Here is a 20,966-nt window from a genome sequence, read left to right on the forward strand (position 1 = left end):
TGTAACCGGCCTATTCCAAGCACCATTCTCCAGTCATCACTGAAACTTGTAGTAGTAGTCTGTTCTCTGGGCAGCCAAACAGTACAGCAGAGACTGTGGGAGAAGTAGAGAATCCTGCACATGCGCAGAACATTCTGACTTGTATGAAGACGGTTTCAGAGAATTTGTATCTACAGCCATTCCGTTTTCTTTTCAGAAACGGTCAGTGTCCTTTGTTAAATACATCAAAGTCACTGCAAAAGATTAAAACATTCTGCCGACACATCCCAAAAACATTTGATCAGATTTGTCATTGATTTTCGTTTTAGAAACTGCCAATTCCATACTATATTGTTCCCAATTATTCAGCAAATAGGCCGTTAGAATAGGGGAATGAGGCGCGTTTTCCAGACGGAGTAATATACATGTACAGTTTCAGGACGGGTCTGATTTAGAACGGGGAATATGGGTATGCATTTTAGAAATGGCAGATACAGTTTAGTGTGAAATTGAATGCAGGACGCGTAAAAGACTGCAAAGACGGAATACCACCACTAGGGGGAGTCCAGCACCAGGGTTACAGACGTGACTTGTAAGGTGTCTGTAACCCTGTTGACTGTTAAATCAGTTCCATGTTTGACCAACAATCACTATGTGATTTTCTCAGGCAAATGACAAGTCGTTTTGAGAGGGAGTGTGTTTATGTATCATGTATCTAGTTGACAGGGACAACACACATTCATAAACATTTACATTTTCCCAATGATGTGAAAATATCTAATGAAATCAAACTTAATGCAGTCTTGTATTTTTTAATCATCATTGTATGTCTAATAAATCACTGTGTGTGTTTATGTAATAAAAATAACAATAACATTTTTTTTATAATGTATTTCCCTGAGCCTCTTTTGGCCATTGAAATGCTTAGTCTGTTCGTGTGGGCGTTAGAAAACACATTTTAATATATTGACATGCACAGCCCTGATTGGTCTAGAGCTCACCCCTTTACCCAGAGGAACAGTCATTGGTCTATTGTAATAAGATCAGATTGTGACATCAAGATCTAGGCCAAAAACTCCATCCCACCTGACCAAGCTGAAAATTCAGCCATTTTTTTCCAAACAGCTCTTGCAAAAAAGGGCATGATCATAAATTTCACAATTTCAGAGTGTTATTTCGACCTCATAGTGGAGAAATATCATTACAAAAAATTGCCAAATCACATTTTTAACTGCACTGCCCCTTTCATTTAAAGTGCATTTACAATTGCAAATCAATTTACATTAAAACAATCTAGTTTATCATGACACAAGGCGAGACCCAGATGCAGACAAAGGAGGCAGATGGTTGGAATCTTACAATATTTATTAATCCAAGGTAAGGCAAGAGAATGGTTGTGGACAGGCAAAAGGGTCAAAACCAGTTCAGAGTCCAAAAGGTACCAAAGTCAGGGCAGGCAGGATGAGCAGAAGGGATAGTAGTCCAGAGTCAGGCAGGGGTCAAAACCGGGAAGACCATCAAAAAGAGAATAGCAAAAGGAGTATGGGAAAAACACGCTGGTTGACTTGACTAACATACAAGATGAACTGGCACAGAGAGACAGGAAACATAGGGATATATACACGGGAGAATAAGCGACACATGGAGGGGGTGGAGACAATAACAAGGACAGGTGAAACAGATCAGGGCATGACAGAATTAAGGTAGAAGCAAACAGGAAGCAGAAAAAGGATGAATAAAAGAACATAAAACACAGAAGATGTCTTAAACAATCATTGATTAAAGGCCAAGCTAAAAGGTACATTGTTAACTGTGATTTTAAAAGGTGCATTTTTAAAACTGATTTAAAAACCTCAATGGTGTCTGCCCCTCTTACTTGACAGGGCAAGCTGTTCCCTATTTGAGGGTTTGATAGAGAACGCTTCACCCCCCGTCTTGGTTCTGCATCTAGGTACGGTAAGCAGACCGGCTCCTTGTGAGGAGAGTGCCTTCAATGGGTTGTATCAAAGTTTACATTAAGGCACCCTTTATAAGGAGTTTATAATTACATAACCAACTTCTGTCTGTAATAAAGCAGAAATTCCCTCCCAGGCCCGGAAGGCGCCGGAAGAAATAGCAGCAGTTTTACGGCGCCCAACCAATTGAGCTATTGAGCTTATGTGGTTTTTTTCGTAATTATTTGTAACTTATTTTGTACATAATGTTTCTGCAACCGTATCTTACGGCAAAAAAGAGCTTCTGGATATCAGGACAGCGATCACTCACCTCGGATTAGACAAAGATTTTTTCTACAACAAGGACGATGCACAAGACATTCTCTAAACATCCCACAGGACCGACATCCCCGTTATTTGCAAGAGGAAGTGACGCAGGTACAGAGGACAAAGAGCCGGATGCCTGGTCAGGACCCGGAGAAGGCATCTGGGAAAGCTGCCGTTACCGTCAATAATACTCGCCAACGTGCAATCATTGGTAAATAAATTAGACGAGGTACGATCACGAATATCCTACCAACTGGACATCAAAAACTGTAATATCCTATGTTTCACGGAATCGTGGCCTGAATGACGACATGGATATTCAGCTAGCGGGATATACGCTGCACTGGCAAGATAGAATAGCACACTCCGGTAAGACGAGGGGGTTGGGGGGGGCAATCTGTACATATTTGTAAACAACAGCTAGTGCACGAAATCTAAGGAAGTCTCTAGATTTTGCTCGCCTGAAGTAGGGTATATTGTTAGAAATTGCAGGCCACACTACTTGCCTAGAGAGTTTTCAGCTAATCTTTTCGTGGCTGTTTATTTACCACCACAGACAGATGCTGGCACTAAGAACGCACTCAGTCAGCTGTGTAAGGAAATAAGCAAACAGGAAACCACTCACCCAGAGGCGGCGCTCCTAGTGGCCGGAGACTTTAATGCAGGGAAACTGAAATCGGTTCTACCAAATTTCGATCAACATGTTAAATGTGCAACCAGAGGGATTTTTTTTTTAGATCACCTGTACTCCACACACAGAGATGTATACAAAGCTCTCCCTTGCCCTCTATTTGGTGAATCCGACCACAACTCTAACCTCCTGATTCCTGCTTACAAGCAAAAATTAAAGCTGGAAGCACCAGTGACTCAGTCTATAAAGAAGTGGTCAGATGAAGCAGATGCTAAACTACAGGACTGTTTTGCTAGCACAGACTGGAATATGTTCCGGAGTACACCACATCAGTCACTGGCTTTATCAATAAGTGCATCGATGACGTCGTCCCCACAGTGACTGTACGTACATACTCCAACCAGAAGCCATGGATTACAGGTAACATTCACACTGAGCTAAAGGGTAGAGTTGCCGCTTTCAAGGTGCGAGACTCTAACCCTGCTCTAACCCTGCTAAATCCTGCTATGCCCGGCGACGAACCATCAAACAGGCAAAGCGTCAATACAGGGCTAAGATTGAATCATACTACACCGGCTCCGACGCTTGTCTTATGTGGAAGGGCTTGCAAACTATTACAGACTACAAAGGGAAGCACAGCCACGAGCTGCCCAGTGACACGAGCCTACCAGACGAGCTAAATCACTTCTATGCTCGCTTCGTGGCAAGCAACACTGAGGCATGCATGAGAGCATCAGCTGTTCTGGACGACTGTGTGATCACGCTCTCCGTAGCCGACGTGAGCAAGACCTTTGAACAGGTCAACATACACAAGGCTGCGGGGCCAGACGGATTACCAGGACGTGTGCTACAGGCATGTGCTGACCAACTGGCAGGTGTCTTCACTGACATTCTCAACATGTCCCTGATTTAGTCTGTAATACTAACATGTTTCAAGCAGACCACCATAGTCCCTGTGCCCAAGAACACTAAGGTAACCTGCCTAAATGACTACTGATCCGTAGCACTCACGTCCGTAGCCATGAAGTACTTTGAAAGGTTGGTAAAGGCTCACATCAACACCATTATCCCAGAAACCCTAGACCCACTCCAATTTGCATACCGCACAAACAGATCCACAGATGATGCAATCTCTATTGCATTCCACAGTGCCCTTTCCCACCTGGACAAAAGGAACACTTACAGTATGTGAGAATGCTATTCATTGACTACAGCTCAGCATTCAACACCATAGCGTCCTCAAAGCTCATCACTAAGCTAAGGATCCTGGGACTAAACACCTCCTTCTGCAACTGGATCCTGGACTTCCTGACGGGCCGCCCCCAGGTGGTGAGGGTAGGTAGCAACACATCCGCCTCGCTGATCCTCAACACTGGAGCTCCACAGGGGTGCGTGCTCAGTCCCCTCCTGTACTCCCTGTTCACCCACGACTGCATGGCCAGACACGACTCCAACACCATCATTATCATTAAGCAGACGACACAACAGTGTTTAGGCCTGATCACCGACAATGACGAGACAGCCTATAGGGAGGAGGTCAGAGACCTGGCCGGGTGGTGCCAGAATAACAACCTATCCCTTAACGTAACCAAGACAAAGGAGATGATTGTGGACTACAGGAAAAGGAGGACCGAGCACGCCCCCATTCTCATCGACGGGGCTGCAATGGAGCAGGTTGAGAGCTTCAGGTTCCTTGGTGTCCACATCAACAACAAACTAGAATAGTCCAAACACACCAAGACAGTCGTGAAGAGGTCACGACAAAGCCTATTCCCCCTCAGGAAACTAAAAAGATTTGGCATGGGTCCTGAGATCCTCAAAAGGTTCTACAGCTGCAACATCGAGAGCATCCGGACTGGTTGCATCACTGCCTGGTACGGAAATTGCTTGGCCTCTGACCGTAAGGCACTTCAGAGGGTAGTGCGTATGGCCCAGTACATCACTGGGGCTAAGCTGCCTGCCATCCAGGACCTCTACACCAGGCAGTGTCAGAGGAAGGCCCTAAAAATTGTCAAAGACCCCAGCCACCCCAGTCATGGAATGTTCTCACTGCTACCGCATGGCAAGTGGTATTTTGAGTGCCAAGTCTAGGACAAAAAGGCTTCTCAACAGTTTTTACACCCAAGCCATAAGACTCCTGAACAGGTAATCACATGGCTACCTGGACTATTTGCATTGTGTGCCCCCCCCCCCCCCCAACCATTCTTTTTATGCTGCTGCTACTCTCTGTTTATCATATGTGCATAGTCACTTTAACTATGATTTCATATACATACTACCTCCATTGGGCCGACCAACCAGTGCTCCCGCACATTGGCTAACCGGGCTATCTGCATTGTGTCCCGCCACCCGCCACCTGCCACCCACCACCCCCTCTTTCACGCTACTGCTACTCTCTGTTCATCATTTATGCATAGTCACTTTAACCATATCTACATGTACATACTACCTCAATCAGCCTGACTAACCGGTGTCTGTATGTAGCCTCGCTACTATTATAGCCTCGCTAATGTATATAGCCTGTCTTTTTACTGTTGTTTTATTTCTTTATTTACCTATTGTTCACCTAACACCTTTTTTGCACTATTGGTTAGAGCCTGTAAGTAAGCATTTCACTGTAAGGTGTATTCGGCGCACGTGACAAATAAACTCTGATTTGATTTGAAACCCATGGCTGCACCCCTGCCCAGTCATGTTAAATCCATAGATTAGGGAATTTATTTCAATTGACTTATAACTTTATAGGAACTGTAACTCAGAAAAATCTTTTAAATTGTTGCTTGTTGCATTTATATTTATTTTCTGTATATTTCTCTAGGAGCTGAACAGTCAACAATATTATGCAGTAATTCTAATTCTAATTCCAGATTTGAATGTAGAAACTGACACTGCTTTTCTTTCCATCCTATCAGTATCGACACATGGTCCAATGAATCACTTAGCGAATGTTCTCGCTGCGTGGTGTTTTAGAAAACGCAAGTTACATCTTCGGCCGTTGTAGGAACTATGCATCGTTAAAACACTCGTAAGCCTAAGTTCCATCGCTATAGGGAACTCAGGCCCTGATTGTGCAGCTGTTTTCTAAAAACAGAGGCTGTCGGTGGAACATATAGTTATAACTATTATAATAACATGTCACTTATGATTTGTTGCCGGTGTGTATATGTTATAACTGCTTTTACCTCCCCTATCTCACCTCATTTGCTCACATTGTATATAGACTTATTTTTCTACTGTATTATTGACTATATGTTTGTTTTACTCCATGTGTAACTCTGTGTTGTTGTATGTGTCGAACTGCTTTGCTTTATCTTGGCCAGGTCGCAATTGTAAATGAGAACTTGTTCTCAACTTGCCTACCTGGTTAAATAAAGGTGAAATAAAAATTTTACAAATAAAAATAAAAAAACGATTATAATAACATGTCACTTATGATTTGTTGCCAGTGTGAATATGTCCCTTATGATTGGTTGTCAGTGAATCAGGGGTGTCTGGGTTTGCTGACTATATAGTAGATGGGAGGAGCCTCAGAGGTGCTGTGTGGATGATTGACAGTAGAGTAGGCGGGGCTTTGACCAATGTTGACAGTGGCATAGTCACCAGAAGAAGTGCCCTCTTTAGCGATGGCAACAGTGGCTTCATTGGGGCAGCTGGGGTCCTTGTGGAAGTTGACGTTGGCGTAGTTGAGAGAGTCAAACGGTCTTGTGGGTAAGTTGGCGGTGGCGTAGACGGTGGTGGTCTCACCACCTGAACTGGACTGTAGAGGGCGGTCCTTTATCTCCTCATACTCACCATTGCCATGACAACCCTGGAGAGGAGGAAAAGGAGGAGAGGGACAGGAGGACATGATGAGAGAGGGAAGAATTAAGCAATAAGGCCTGAGGAGGTGTGGTATATGGCCAACATACCACGGCTAAGGGCTGTTCTTATGCACAACGAAACGCTCTTAGCGATGGTATATTGACCATATACCTCAACCCCCCGATGTCCCTTATTGCTATCATAAACTGGTACCCAACGTAAATAGAACAGTAAAAATAAATGTTTTGTCATAACACGGCTGTCAGACAATCAGCATTCAGGGCTCGAACCACTCAGTTTATAACAGACTACAACATGCTCCCTCTCTCTCACACACACACACACACACACACACACACACACACACACACACACACTCAGTCAGTCAAACAAACAGGCCCGCAAACACACAGACCTCTCTGTTGATCCTAGTGTCTGTGTTCACCCTGGGTGCTGAGGAGTCAGCTGTGGAACACAACACACACGTACACAGAGTGTCATACAATTCACACTATTGGGCTGCAGCAGTCTGTTCAGGTGGTTTTCAGAGCCCTGTTCACAATGAGACCTCTATTTCTCAACCAGGGCCAAAGGAGGATTGTATATGCAAATGTTTTCTTTGAAAGAAAACTGGGTGTGAAAAGAGTAATTTCCCTTTATTTGACACAGTGTGTGTGTGTGTGTTTGTGTGAGTGAGTGTTTCTCACCTGTTTCCTTGTTGAATTTCCCTCTATAGACTATGAGCAGGCTGACCACAAGCACCAATAGCAGCATGACCAGAGTCCCAGATACTATGATGACCACTGATGTATCTGAACACAGACACAAACAGTACCATTAGAACACAAACTTTACAATCAGCACTTCTGTTCAACTTACATAGGGCCTTTTACACTAATATGTGAAGTAAGATCTTCCTCTCTTCCTCATCAGATGTGTAACTTTTCTGTTTACATCCTGTCCTGACATTAACCTTGGATGTGGTGACCAACATTCATGCTTCATGTCTGGGTGCAGCTATTAGCATACTGTATACACCATAGTATGTAGACTGACAAAAGAAGGCTAGCTGTTCAAACTATACAGGAGATTCTCATCTAAACCATATTGCACACTTTAATTAGGCATCAATTCACAAATGTGTTGACATTTTAAAAGATAATTTTTCAGTTGGCTAACACTACAAATGCTGTGTGCTGGTATTAAAGTCATTCTTGCAGGGGCATGTGTTGTCAGAGAGACACTGTTTTTATACTATACCTCTCAGAGTGGGGAATCTGGTATAGAAGTGTCCCACACTACCTGCGGATGTGGCTTGGGAATCTGATTCCAAAGTCAGATTTGACACCAGATCCTTCTCTTTACAATACGAAAATATGTTTACAAACTAGCGTAGTGTAAAAAGGCTCAACGTCTATTTACCAGATCTGTTGTGTGTTGATGGTAAAATGGATGATGGTGAGATGGAGTTGGCAGTAGGTTGGGAGGTGGCGGTAGGTGGGGATGATAGAGTTGGTGAAACTGGGTTTGAGAGGGAGAGAAAGAGAGAATGTGTCTCATACATACAGTATGCTTGTGTGTCTGACAGATGAACTCACTCAACTTCTATCAGAGTTGGGGTCAATTCCATTTAAATTAGTCATTCGAAAAGTAAACCAAATTCCAATTCCAAAAATATTTCTATTTAGCTAGGTTTCCATCCAATTGGTGACAGAATTTCATGGAAATATTCGAAAATCAGCAACTACAAAAAAAAAAAGTTTTTTTTCCCAACAATGGTGTTTCCACTAAACAAATTTGTTGCGGTTTGTGATGACGTACTTTTCCGCTTAAATGTTCATGTACCGAATAAAAATCAAAAGTTCCATGAGTTTCCATCACATTTTAAACTCCACCTATTGTTTGTCACAAAAACTGTTACGTTAAATAGCAAATGTTTCTACTCTGGTCTTGGCATGTGCGCTCTAGCCAACAGCTCAAAGATACAGTAGACTGGGTAGGCTAATCTTCATTATGAGATTATTATGGATACGCGCGAGAATATTTGTATTTATCAAATGGCAGTCAAAAATCAATCAATGTGTCACCAGAATAAAACCAGCGATATTCATTGGAAAGGAGCATCAAGCTCATCACTGTGTACTTTCACTACCCTATGAAGTTTATCAAAAGTTATTTAATCTGTAGCCAAATAAACTGCATAGTTTCCCGAGTTGTAGTGGGAGGACCACACACCACATCATTACGTGAGTCCAAGTTTACTTCGATATGATTGTTATTGTATAAATATTTGCGGATAAAGGAGTTTCACCAGCTTTTCTCGCATTATTAATTTTACAGACACAAAAAGACCCCACCATATCGAAAGATCAAATGATCTGTCAGCGTTTATCAAATTGTACCTAAACTTACAGTTTCTACCACAGATGTGATTTTTTTTTCAGACTGTACTACTTTATCTGCATCAAACTGTGGGTGGAAACGTGGTTAATGAAAAGCATAGAAGAGAATCTGCATTGCTGGTTACTTCCTGAATTGATTGAGATGTACAGTACCTTGGAAAGTATTCACAGCCCTTTACTTTTTCCACTTTTGTTGCGTTACAGCCTGAAATGAACATTTATTAAATTTAGATTTTGTGTCACTGGCCTACATACAATAACCCATAATGTCAAATTGGAATTATGTTTTCAGAAATCTTTACAAATGTATTTAAAATAAAAAGCGAAATTGTCTTGAGTCAGTAAGTATTCATCCCATTGTTATTGAAAGTCTTAAGTTCAGGAGTAAACATTTGCTTAACAAGTCACATAAATTGCATGGACTCACTGTGTGTGCAATAATAGTGTTTAACATGACTATCTCATCTCTGTACTCCACACATACAAAACGTCCATCAGTCGAGCAGTGAATTTCAAACACAGATTCAACCACAAAGACCAGGGAGGTTTTCCAATGCCTCGCGAAGAAGGGCACCTATTGGTAGATGGGAAATAAATAAATAAACTGACACATATTAAAGTTATTAATTACATTTTGGAAGGTGTATCAATACACCCAGTCACTGCAAAGATACAGGCATCCTTTCTAACTCAGTTGCCAGAGAGGAAGGAAACCGCTCTGGGATTTCACCATGAGGCCAATGTGGAATTTAAAACAGTTACATAGTTTAATGGCTGTGATAGGAGAAAATTGAGCACACCAAAAAATAACAAAAAACACAGCTTCCAGACATGAAATTAAGTATTGCTTAATCAAGACATGGGACAAGAATAGAGCAACAGTGACAGTTACAACAGTAAGCGTTCCTAGTCAGTGTTCACAGTCAGTGTCTGTCAAGATGGTCCAGAGACGGACCCCGAATCTTGAGAAATCTGCTGGAGAAGTTAGTCCTGAAAAAACTAATATTTTCCAAGTAAATGGTATTAATCATTTCTGCTAGCCATCAACGGAAGCAAAGGGGGGGGGGGGGGGGGGGGGTGACTTCCATTCTGTGAGGATCATTTTTTTGCTGTCACCCTTCCTCATAGGATGATCTTAGAACAGACTCAGCCAAGGAGAGCAAGTTCTGCATCATGTTCAATGGCCCTCTCATATATCTTTGAGTACCAATCAAAGATTATTAAGTAAGGGGCAAAGCCAAAAAAGACGAGTTAATGAACCCTCTGAGGCTTTACATGTGTCACACAGTGGGGAGACCTGGGGATAAATTCTATGTAATTTGGAGTAATAAAGTCTATGCATGACTTTGTATTGTATCAATTTATATCTGGCAATGATGGAACAGGAGTGACTTCTAGACAGGGCTTCTCCTCATAGACCATCTGAGATCTCAATATTTAACTCTTTACCGCAGGTCTCCTTGAGATGACTAGTAGAGGCAGTGCTTCTCCCCATAGTGTACTGAATACGATGGGAGACAGACTGCTGGTTTCAAGCGCAGGGCGCAGCAGGTGTTTATTTGTAAAGGACCATAGGAGGAGGTAGGTAGCCGGGTCCAGGGGCAGGCAGAAAGTCATACACAGGGACTCCAGAAAGGTAACAGTTACAGGCAAGGAAAAGGCTAATAACGTAGTCCGGGAGATCAGGCAAGAGGTTGATGACAGGAAATCTGATAGGCAAAAGTACAGGCAGGGGATAGGCAAAAAGGCATCGTTAGTGAGGATGACCCAAAAACTACAATACACAGGAGGACTAATACGAAAATAACAGCGCTCCAACTAGAATGTATATCAAAACAAACACCTCACAATGATGGGGTGCAAAGAACTGAACTAAATAGTGTCTGTGAATGACATACAGGTGTGTGAACAGGTGATCAGAATTCAGGTGATTGGGATCTGGAAAGTGAGCTGCGTTCAGGGGATCTATGTGTTTGAGAGTGTAAGTTGGAAGCAGACGTTACACACAGATCATCTGAGATCTCAGTATTTCACTCTTTACCGCATGTCTCCTTCAGATGACCAGTAGAGCCCTCTGTGTAGTTGGAGAAAAAGGAGACAAATTGTGAGATGAGGTGTTTTGAGTTGGGAGGGCGCTGTAGGAAATCATAAAACAAATGTTGTAAATGGAGGGTGTCAACATTTTGAATTTTCCCTTTGATATAGTGTCTGACTTTAGTGTCTGACTTTGAATTGATTCTTTAATTGGATGAATGATGCTAATCTATGTATAAGTCTTCAACTGTGGCCAGCCCCTTCTCCCTCCATTCAACAAACACCTTATCAAACCGAGATGGAACAAAATAATGATTCAAGCATATCAGGGTGTATACAGAGGTATCAGGCACCTTATAAACATGCTTAATTCTTAAAGAATTTCACAAAACAAAGTTGTTGCCTGTCAGTTTGTTCGGGCACTATGCCTTGGACCAAAGCAAGGCTGGAAGAGAGGAATTTGTTTCAGACTTGACTTCCATATTTAGCCACAGGTGGACAACAGTGTCCAACTTATCAGGGAAACCTAGTTGCCAGTATGTTAATGCCCTGGCATTTGCAGCTCAGTAGTAATGCTTAAAGATGTGTAGGCCTAAATCACCACTTTCCTTGGGCTTTACGGTGGTTTTTGTAACCCCAGACAAATGACAAGATTGTCGAGTCCAAAGTCTTAAAAAATGAAGAGGAAAGAAAAATTGAAAGATCCTGGCAAAGATAAAGGAACCTGGGAAGAGAAACCATGTTTATTGCATTAATGTGCCCCATTATAGAAAGAGGCAGTATTCTCCAGCTCTCTATGTTTTGATTTAGCTTTGCAACCAGTTCACTGTAGTTAAGCTTGAAGATGAGCTTTGGATTTCTAGGTATTTTTAGTCCCAGGTAAGTTAAGTGGTCATGCACCACTTTAAATGGTATCCTCTCTAGATCACTTTAAATGGTATCCTCTCTAGATCATTTTAAATTGTATCCTCTCTAGATCATTTTAAACGGTATCCTCTCTAGCTCACTTTAAATGGTATCCTCTCTAGCTCACTTTCAATGGTATCCTCTCTAGCTCACTTTCAGTGGTATCCTCTCTAGCTCACTTTCAATGGTATCCTCTCTAGCTCACTTTAAATGGTATCCTCTCTAGCTAACTTGCTGTAATAGTATCTGAGATACACATGAGATCACTTTTTCCACAATTTATTGAATAGCCAGATAATTTGCCAAATTAATTGATAAAGTCTAGTAGTTTAGGGACAGAGGCTACTGGGTCCGAGAGGTATAAAAGCACATCGTCTGCATATAACGAAATGTGTCTTTCTATTTTTCCTACTTTAAGACCTTGGATATAAGGATGAACCCTTATTTGTGTCGCTAGGGGTTCAAGGACGACATCGAAGAGCAGAGGACTGAGTGGGTAGCCCTGCTGGACAGATCTATGTAGTTTAAAGGGACTGTATTTGTCACTGTTGGTCAGAATAGAGGATGTTGCGCAGACATAGAGAATTTTGACCCAGGCGATAAATGAGTCACCATATCCAAACCTAGTGAGTGCTTCAAACATGTATGACCATTCTATTTGGTCAAATGCTTTTTGAGCATCTAGCGATATAATAGCCACCTTGGAGTCTTTCTCGTGATTTGCATATAGAATGTTAAGCAGCCTACGGGCATTCTGAAAAAAAGAGAACCTGCCGGGAATAAACCATGTCTGATCTGGATGAATAATGGTTGTTACATGTTTGTTCAACCTATTAGCAAGCACTTTGGTGATTCTTTTTTTATTTCAATTAAGCAATGCTACCAGGGCCTGCAGACTTTCCAGGTGGGAATGCTTTTATTGCCTCCAGTACTTCCTTTGTTGTGAAATTTGAGTTAAACTCTTTTTTGGCGCTGTCATCAAGTTTTGGCAGGCTGGTGGAATCAAAGAAGGCTGATACATCAGACCTAGAAGCATCAGATCTGGAGGAATATAACTGAGTAAAATTATTTGAAGCAGTTGTTTATCTCTTTAGAATATGTCTGTCACGTCCTGACCATAGAAAGCTGTTATTTTCTATGGTAGAGTAGGTCAGGGTGTGACAGGGGGGTTTTCTAGTTTAGTTTTTCTATGTTATGTTCTAGTTTTGTATTTCTATGTTGGGTTTTGTTTGGCATGATCTCCAATTAGAGGCAGCTGGTCCTCGTTGTCTCTAATTGGAGATCATACTTAAGTATGTGTTTTTCCCACCTGGGTTTGTGGGAGATTGTCTTTGAGTTAGTGTATCTTTCACCTCTGCGTCACAGTTTGTTGTTTTGTTATTCAGTTTATTTGTATGTATTGCATGGTTTCACAGTACAATAAAAATGTGGACCGATAATCACGCTGCACTTTGGTCCGCTTCTCCTTGTGACAATGTCAGCAAGCTGCCTGCCTTAATTTATGGATTGCTTAAATACCATAGCCCTTTCGCGTGGGTGCCCTAGTCCGTGCACATTCCACGAGACTAATGTGACACCTTTAACATCTGACTGATTCCCAAGATTGTTTCCTCACATTTATATCCAAGAGCATTTCAAATAAAACATCTTAAATATGTACGAATTTAAATACAATTTCTCTGGCAGCAGAAAACAAAACACAGTAGCAGACCCCAGAGAAACCCTCCCTCCCACTGCTTCCCCAGAGAAACCCTCCCTCCCACTGCTTCCACAGAGAAACCCACCCTCCCACTGCTTCCACAGAGAAACCCTCCCTCCCACTGCTTCCCCAGAGAAACCCTCCCTCCCACTGTTTCCACAGAGAAACCCTCCCTCCCACTGCTTCCACAGAGAAACCCACCCTCCCACTGCTTCCCCAGAGAAACCCTCCTTCCTCACTACTTCCACAGAGAAACCCGCCCTCCCCACTGCTTCCACAGAGAAACCCTTCCTCCCACTGCTTCCACAGAGAAACCCTCCCTCCCACTGCTTCCCCAGAGAAACCCTCCCTCCCACTGTTTCCACAGAGAAACCCTCCCTCCCACTGCTTCCACAGAGAAACCCACCCTCCCACTGCTTCCCCAGAGAAACCCTCCTTCCTCACTGCTTCCACAGAGAAACCCGCCCTCCCCACTGCTTCCACAGAGAAACCCTTCCTCCCACTGCTTCCACAGAGAAACCCTCCCTCCCACTGCTTCCCCAGAGAAACCCTCCCTCCCACTGCTTCCCCAGAGAAACCCTCCTTCCCCACTGCTTCCCCAGAGAAACCCTCCTTCCTCACTGCTTCCCCAGAGAAACCCTCCTTCCCCAGTGCTTCCCCAGAGAAAGCCTCCTTCCCCACTGCTTCCCCAGAGAAACCCTCCTTCCCCACTGCTTCCACAGAGAATCCCTCCCTCCCACTGCTTCCCCAGAGAAACCCTCCCTCCCACTGCTTCCCCAGAGAAACCCTCCTTCCCCACTGCTTCCACAGAGAAACCCTCCTTCCCCACTGCTTCCCCAGAGAAACCCTCCTTCCCCACTGCTTCCACAGAGAAACCCTCCCTCCCACTGCTTCCCCAGAGAAACCCTCCTTCCTCACTGCTTCCCCAGATAAACCCTCCTTCCCCACTGCTTCCCCAGAGAAACCCTCCTTCCCCACTGCTTCCACAGAGAAACCCTCCCTCCCACTGCTTCCCCTTGAGAAACCCTCCTTCCCCAATGCTTCCCCTTGAGACACCCTCCTTCCCCAATGCTTCCACAGAGAAACCCTCCCTCCCACTGCTTCCACAGAGAAACCCTCCCTCCCACTGCTTCTGCAGAGAAACCCGCCCTCCCCACTGCTTCCCCAAATGAAGTACCCTTCTCTACATCTCATGAAATGAGGACCGCCGGGCATGATGGCTAGAACAAACCCAATACTACGCTAGCTAGCTAGAAGCAGTCAGATCCTCTCCGCGGATCTTGGAAAACAATTGAATATGCTACCGTTTATGAATAAACATCAAATCCACTGTTTGCTCAGTCAATATCCCAAAAATGTGTGGCGAGTGATTTCACCCTTTCAGGGGTTTGCTGTAGTTTTTATATGTAGCTTGGTGAAGACTCTTGTCATGCCGTTGTGATGAACATGTAGCTTGGCTGGAAAACGCAGGCTGTATTTCACCTCTGCCTCTCTCATGGTCTGCAACATTGCTCCGTCACCTCCATGGTGTAGTCGGGGAAGATGAGAACCTTTTGGTCTTTGTATTCCATAGATCGCTGTCGTCCAAGTCGTAGAATGAGCTCCTTTTCCTGAAAGTGATGTTCCCTTGCGATTATGGTGTGCGGCTTGACACCTGGTGAGGGCTTTGCCTGTAGAGAGCGGTGTGTACAGCCAATGATGAGCGGCTTTGGGAAGTTGTCATTGTCCAGCAGCTTGGGAATGAGCTTGGAAACAAACTCTGTGGGTTTCCCTTGTTCATCGTCCTCCAAAATCCCCACAAGTTTGATACTCAGCTTGCGACTCCTGTCTTCTAAATTGAGAACCTTGGCTTGGGGCGCCTCATTCTTCTTTTTAAGCTGCTCGCTGGTGGTTTACAGGCCTCCAATCCGGGTGTCATGATCAGACAGGGCCTCATCGGCCTCACCCTTCAGTTCGTCCTGTGCTGTCTTTAGACACTCTAACTTTGTTTCAAGCCTGTCAAAACATTCATTGATAGTTTTTATTACAGCCTCTTCCATTTTTTGACACATTGCCGTGGCTGTATCTTGTTGCTGGGTATCTGGAGAGTTGTCATCATCAGACTCAAAATGGCGCTAGCTGCTGCTTGCTGGGCCCGGGCCTTTGCGTTAGCTGTGCGGTTGGTTTTTGTCGCCATATTTCACTTTTTCACTGCTAGTTAGTGCATGGGGAATATATTAAACAACGGGTATATTTTTGGCAAATAAAATAAAGATTTCAAAATTTGCGGAGAGGAGATCTGAAGGAACGCTTATATCCAATTCGCAGGCGCACTAGTGCCGCCGAATAAAAACAATTCTAAGCATGCATCCTGTTTGCAATGAGGCACTAATGTAAAACTGCAAAAAATGTGTCACAGAAATTAACTTTCTATCCTGAATACAAAGCGTTATGTTTGTGGCAAATTCGACACAACACATCACTGAGTAACACTATCCATTTTCAAGCATGGTGGCTGCATCACGTTATGTGTATGCTTGTCATCAGCAAAAACTAGGGAGTTTTTTAGGATAAAAATAAATGGAATAGAGCTAAGCACAGACAAACTCCTAGATGAAAACCTAGTTCAGTCTGCCTTCCAAAAGACACTGGGAGACAAATTCACCTTTCAGTAGGACAATAACCTAAAACACAAGGCCAAATATACCCTGGAGTTGGACATTGAATGTTCCTGTGTGGCACAGTTACACTTAAATCAGCTTGAAAATGTATGGCAAGACTTAAAAATGGCTGTCTAGCAATGATCAACAACCAACTTGACAGAACTTTTTTTAAAGAATGTCTAAATATTGTACAATCCAGGTATGCAAAGCTCTTAGAGACTTACCCAGAAAGATTCGCAGCTATAATCACTGCCAAATATGATTCTAACATGTATTGACTCAGGGATGTGAATACTTATGTAAATGAGATTCTTCTGTATTTCATTTTCAATACTTTTGCTAAAAGGATATTGTGCCAATTTAATAAATGTTGAAGTTGGACTGTATTGCAACAAAATGTGTAATAAGCCAAGGTGTATGATTTACTTTCTGAATGCACTGCAAATGTACCCTGACCACTTCAATCACTGACAAGCGTATAGAAGGAAGTGTGGTTTCTGCTCTTCCTGTTCAGATATTTTAGTTGTCATTTAGCAAACTACACCCTCTCTCTCTCTCTCTCTCTCTCTCTCTCTCTCTCTCTCTCTCTCTCTCTCTCTCTCTCTCTCTCTCTCTCTCTCTCTCTCTCTCTCTCTCCCATACAAAGGTGCTAGGTGGAGGTGGCTAAGGATGATTGAGTTGGTGAAGCTGGGTTTGTTCCTGTGCTTGTAGTAGTTTCTGTTGTGGTGGTGGTTATTGTTGGTGCTGCTAAAAACTAAGTACACACAAAATAATGTTGTTGACAGGTGTAAAGAAGTGTGGTTTCTGCTCTGTTCAGATATTTTAGTTGTCATGTAGCTCTCTTTCTCTCTCTCTCTCTCTCTCTCTCTCTCTCTCTCTCTCTGTCTCTCTCTCTCTCTCTCTCCCTCTCTCTCTCTCTCTCTAATAGATATGGGAGTTTCTCTAAATTGGATTTGTTTTAAAATTCTTTGGGGGTCTGTGTATTCTGAGGCAAATATGTGTCTCTAATATGGTCTTTCATTTGGCAGGAGGTTAGGAAGTGCACCTCAGTTTCAACCTCATTCAGCAGTCAGTGTGCACATAGCCTGTCTTCTCTTGAGAGCCAGGCCTGCCTATGGCAGCCTCTGTCAATAGCAAGGCTATGCTCACTGAGTCTGTACATAGTCAAAGCTTTCCTTAAGTTTGGGTCAGTCACAGGGGTCAGGTATTCTGCCACTGTGTACTCTCGGTTTGCTCAGATTTTTTGTTAATTCTTTCTAATGTGTCAAGTAATTATCTTTTAGTTTTCTCATGATTTAGTTGGGTGTAATTGTGTTGCTGTCCTGGGGCTCTGTGGGGCCTGTTTATGTTTGTGAACAGAGCCCCAGGACCAGCTTGCTTAGGGGACTCTTCTCCAGGTTAATCTCTCTGTAGGTGATGGCTTTGTTACGGAAGGTTTATGAATCACTTCATTTTAGGTGGTTCTAGAATGTAACGGCTCTTTTCTGGATTTTTATCAATTGCTGGTATCGGCCTAATTCTGCTCTGCATGCATTATTAGATGTTTTACATTGTACTCAGAGGATATTCTTTCAGAAATATGCATGCAGTGTCAAATTTGGTGTTTGTACCATTTTGTGAATTCTTGGTTGGTGAGCAGACCCCAGACCACACAACCATAAAGGGCAATGGGTTCTATAACTGATTCAAGTATTTTTTGCCAGATCCTAATTAGGATTTCAAATTCTATGTTCCTTTTGATGGCGTAGAAGGCCCTTCTTGTCTTGTCTCTCAGATCGTTCACAGCTTTGTGGAAGTTACCTGTGGCGCTGATGTTTAGGCCAAGGTATGTATAGTTTTTTGTCTGCTCTGGGGCAATGGTGTCTAGATTGTATTAGTGGTCCTGGCAGCAGAATTTTTTTTGGAACACCATTATTTTTGTCTTACTGAGATTTACTGTCAGGGCTCTCTTTCCCTCTCTCTCCCTTTCTTGCTCTCTCTTTCGCTCGCTCTTCCCCCCCTGTCTCTTTTTATCTCTCTCTCTCCTAAATATAACACAGTTGAAGACGGTTGAGTAATACTGTATGAGCTATGCCAAACTAATGTTCTGTTATGTTCTTGTTGACATCTGTACTGCCTTACAGGTTTCCAAGACAGATGTAGAAACATTTAATAGATTACATAGGAAGTTAAGATGTGTTCCAGTTGTTTTTAATGCCTCAACTCACACAGGCACACCCAGCCCTCTCCCTCATTATATTCCTGTCACACCCTGATCTGCTTCACCTGTCCTTGTGCTTGTCTCCACCCCCATCCAGGTGTTACCCATCTTCCCCATTATCCCCTGGGTATTTATACCTGTGTTTTCTGTCTTACCTTGTCCTCCTGGTTTTGACCCTTGCCTGTCCAGACTCTGAGCCCACCTGCCTGACCCCTCTGCCTGCCCCTGACCTTGAGCCTGCCTGCCCCCCTGTACCGTTTTGGACTCTGGCCTGGCAATGAACTATTGCCTGTCCCCGACCTGCCTTTGGTCTATCCCTTGGATTACAATAAATACCAGAGCTCAAACCATCTGCCTCCAGTGTCTGCATCTGGGTCTCGCCTTTTGTCGTTATAATTCCATCTAAGCTTCTCACTTCACTGACGTACAGCTGTGTCCTGATCAATCTGTCTCATAATGCAAAACAGGCAAATTCAAAAACAGTCTTACTCTTGATATCAAGCTGGACTGCTGACAGGGTATCGAGAGCTTGGTTGTTCTGTACGCCACAGAGATATCTCCCAGCATCCTCTTGGGTTAGTCTGGTGATGGTCACGGTGAAGGCTCCGGCTGTCCTGTTGTCAAACAGTGAGAACCTCCCATTCTGGCTTTTCGTTGTTGTCACTTTTACATCATCTATGCACCTCGACTGTGTCGTCACTTTGCAGAAGTATTTCTCATTGTCTTCAGTTTTTTCATCATACATACAATAGATGGAGACTGTCTGTTCTTCATAGCCAGTCACTGCAGTGGGATTCTCACAGCACCAATCTGTCATTTTAAACAAACATGCAGGCCTAGAGCTCAGAAAGAAGTTCAGCCGATTTATTATAAAATAAATATATACCATAACATAAGAAAGGTTTGGAAACTCCAATGACAAAGAATTATACACCATGAAACGTCCTTGTCTAATGTATTAGTTATCTGTGATCTGTCCTCCAATACATGCAAAATACATGTGTGTTTGATCCCATTGTTCACGGAAGTTGAATGAGCTGACCTAGTTTAGGGCAGAATTCTAACTTGAGATTAATTCCTTTATGTCGATGATCATGTAAAACATGCAATGAGGATGAGTCAATTATAAACATAGTATGCATGAACTGTTAAGCAATGTGTAGGGATCTCAAGTTAGGATTCGGGCCAGTTGCAGAGGCCTCACTAGGAATATTTTAAGTAAAATGTTGAGTATGAAAGTGGTAAAGTTTTGAGGATGAGAATCAAAGGTTTACAGTACCTCCATACACTTCAGGGTCCAGTCCAGATCGTTCCACTCCACACCAGTATGTTCCAGCACCATCTGACATCATGTTGGTGATGGTCACAATGAAGACTCTGACCCCTTTGTCATCATGTAGGGAGTATCTCCATTTAGAGGTCCATTCTTCATCCTCAGTCTCAATATCATTGTCTCCCAAAAATGTTATACACTCCATTTTGCTGCCTTTACAGAGGTACTTCTGGTGGCTCCTCCACTCCTCTCTATAGGGGCATCTGATCTCTGCCTTGCCTCCCTTATATCCTTCCACTGTGATCAACTCTGCTGAACACACACTCCACACAGCAGCTGTAGGACATACCAACAGTCTTATTAAAAACAGTACAAACACCCCAGCTTCCATTTCACATACTGTAAGAGTGGATTCTGGTCTGGTACACCACTGGTGATCCATCACATCCATCAGTACATACTGGACCTTGTGTTCCTCAGTGTCCCCTCCCCTTTATCTAACAACATTATCAGTGAGTGAATGGAGTTACACTGTAAAATGTTATAACCAAATGTATCCAACTATAGAGAGGAGTCACTGGAGATGTGTTCATTCAGTCTGATGTACTCACCTAAGAGGAGGACAATCTTCAGTGTGATGACCAGCAAGATAACCATGATGACTTGTGGCAGGAAGGTCTGCTCCTGCAGTGCGTACGAGAACCTCTCTGAGTGTGTGTGTGTGTGTCTACGCTGAGCCACGGAAGTCCTGCTGTTTGACTGAGTACTTCCTGAAACCATTTCACTTCTCAGTAACACTTTGTAATAACGTTCGTCAATAAACAATTTCTAAGACATTTATAAAGAGTTTGCTCACCATTTATTAATAGTTCATTCAAACAATATATGTTAAATAAAAACCTAGTCCTGCTTTTAATGAAGTGCACCTTATAAAGTCTTCATAAATTATTCTTAAAGGCTTCATAACAACTACATGAATGTGTTACAAATCCTGTCCTGTTTTATAAACGGTTCATAAATTTGGCTTAAATGTGTGACATAACCACCATAAGCTGTGGACCACACTATTTACCAAGAGATATTTTTAGCTGTCTATTTACCACCACAAAACGATGCTGGCACTAAGACTGCACTCAAC

The 20,966-nt window shown here is 43.0% G+C and overlaps 1 protein-coding gene across 2 annotated transcripts; it reads right to left on the reverse strand.

The window, feature by feature from the left end:
* Positions 1-775: 775 nt before the first annotated feature.
* Positions 776-20,555, reverse strand: LOC106598872 (CMRF35-like molecule 1). 2 transcript variants are annotated; one of them, XM_014189889.3, is made up of 7 exons: positions 20,440-20,555; positions 19,835-20,164; positions 19,045-19,365; positions 8,095-8,193; positions 7,380-7,484; positions 7,088-7,137; positions 776-6,679 (listed from the first exon to the last, which is right to left on the reverse strand). In XM_014189889.3, the coding sequence occupies exons 1-7, from the start codon at positions 20,483-20,485 to the stop codon at positions 6,353-6,355; spliced, it is 1,278 nt and encodes a 425-aa protein (XP_014045364.1). In that variant the 5' UTR covers positions 20,486-20,555; the 3' UTR covers positions 776-6,352. The 2 variants fall into 2 exon arrangements, with proteins under 2 accessions (XP_014045364.1, XP_014045365.1); XM_014189890.3 differs by lacking the exon at positions 19,045-19,365.
* Positions 20,556-20,966: the final 411 nt, after the last annotated feature.

Source organism: Salmo salar, chromosome 03 (assembly GCF_965601325.2).
Source record: "Salmo salar chromosome 03, fSalSal1, whole genome shotgun sequence".
Taxonomy (NCBI): domain Eukaryota; kingdom Metazoa; phylum Chordata; class Actinopteri; order Salmoniformes; family Salmonidae; genus Salmo; species Salmo salar.

Coding starts and splice junctions, on each gene's coding strand:
- LOC106598872 (XM_014189889.3), bottom strand. CDS start 20,485: ATGGTTATCTTGCTGGTCATCACACTGAAGATTGTCCTCCTCTTAG. Junction 19,366..19,834: donor GGACCCTGAAGTGTATGGAG/GTACTGTAAACC, acceptor TTAAAATGACAG/ATTGGTGCTGTGAGAATCCC. Junction 7,138..7,379: donor GAAATTCAACAAGGAAACAG/GTGAGAAACACT, acceptor TGTGTTCCACAG/CTGACTCCTCAGCACCCAGG.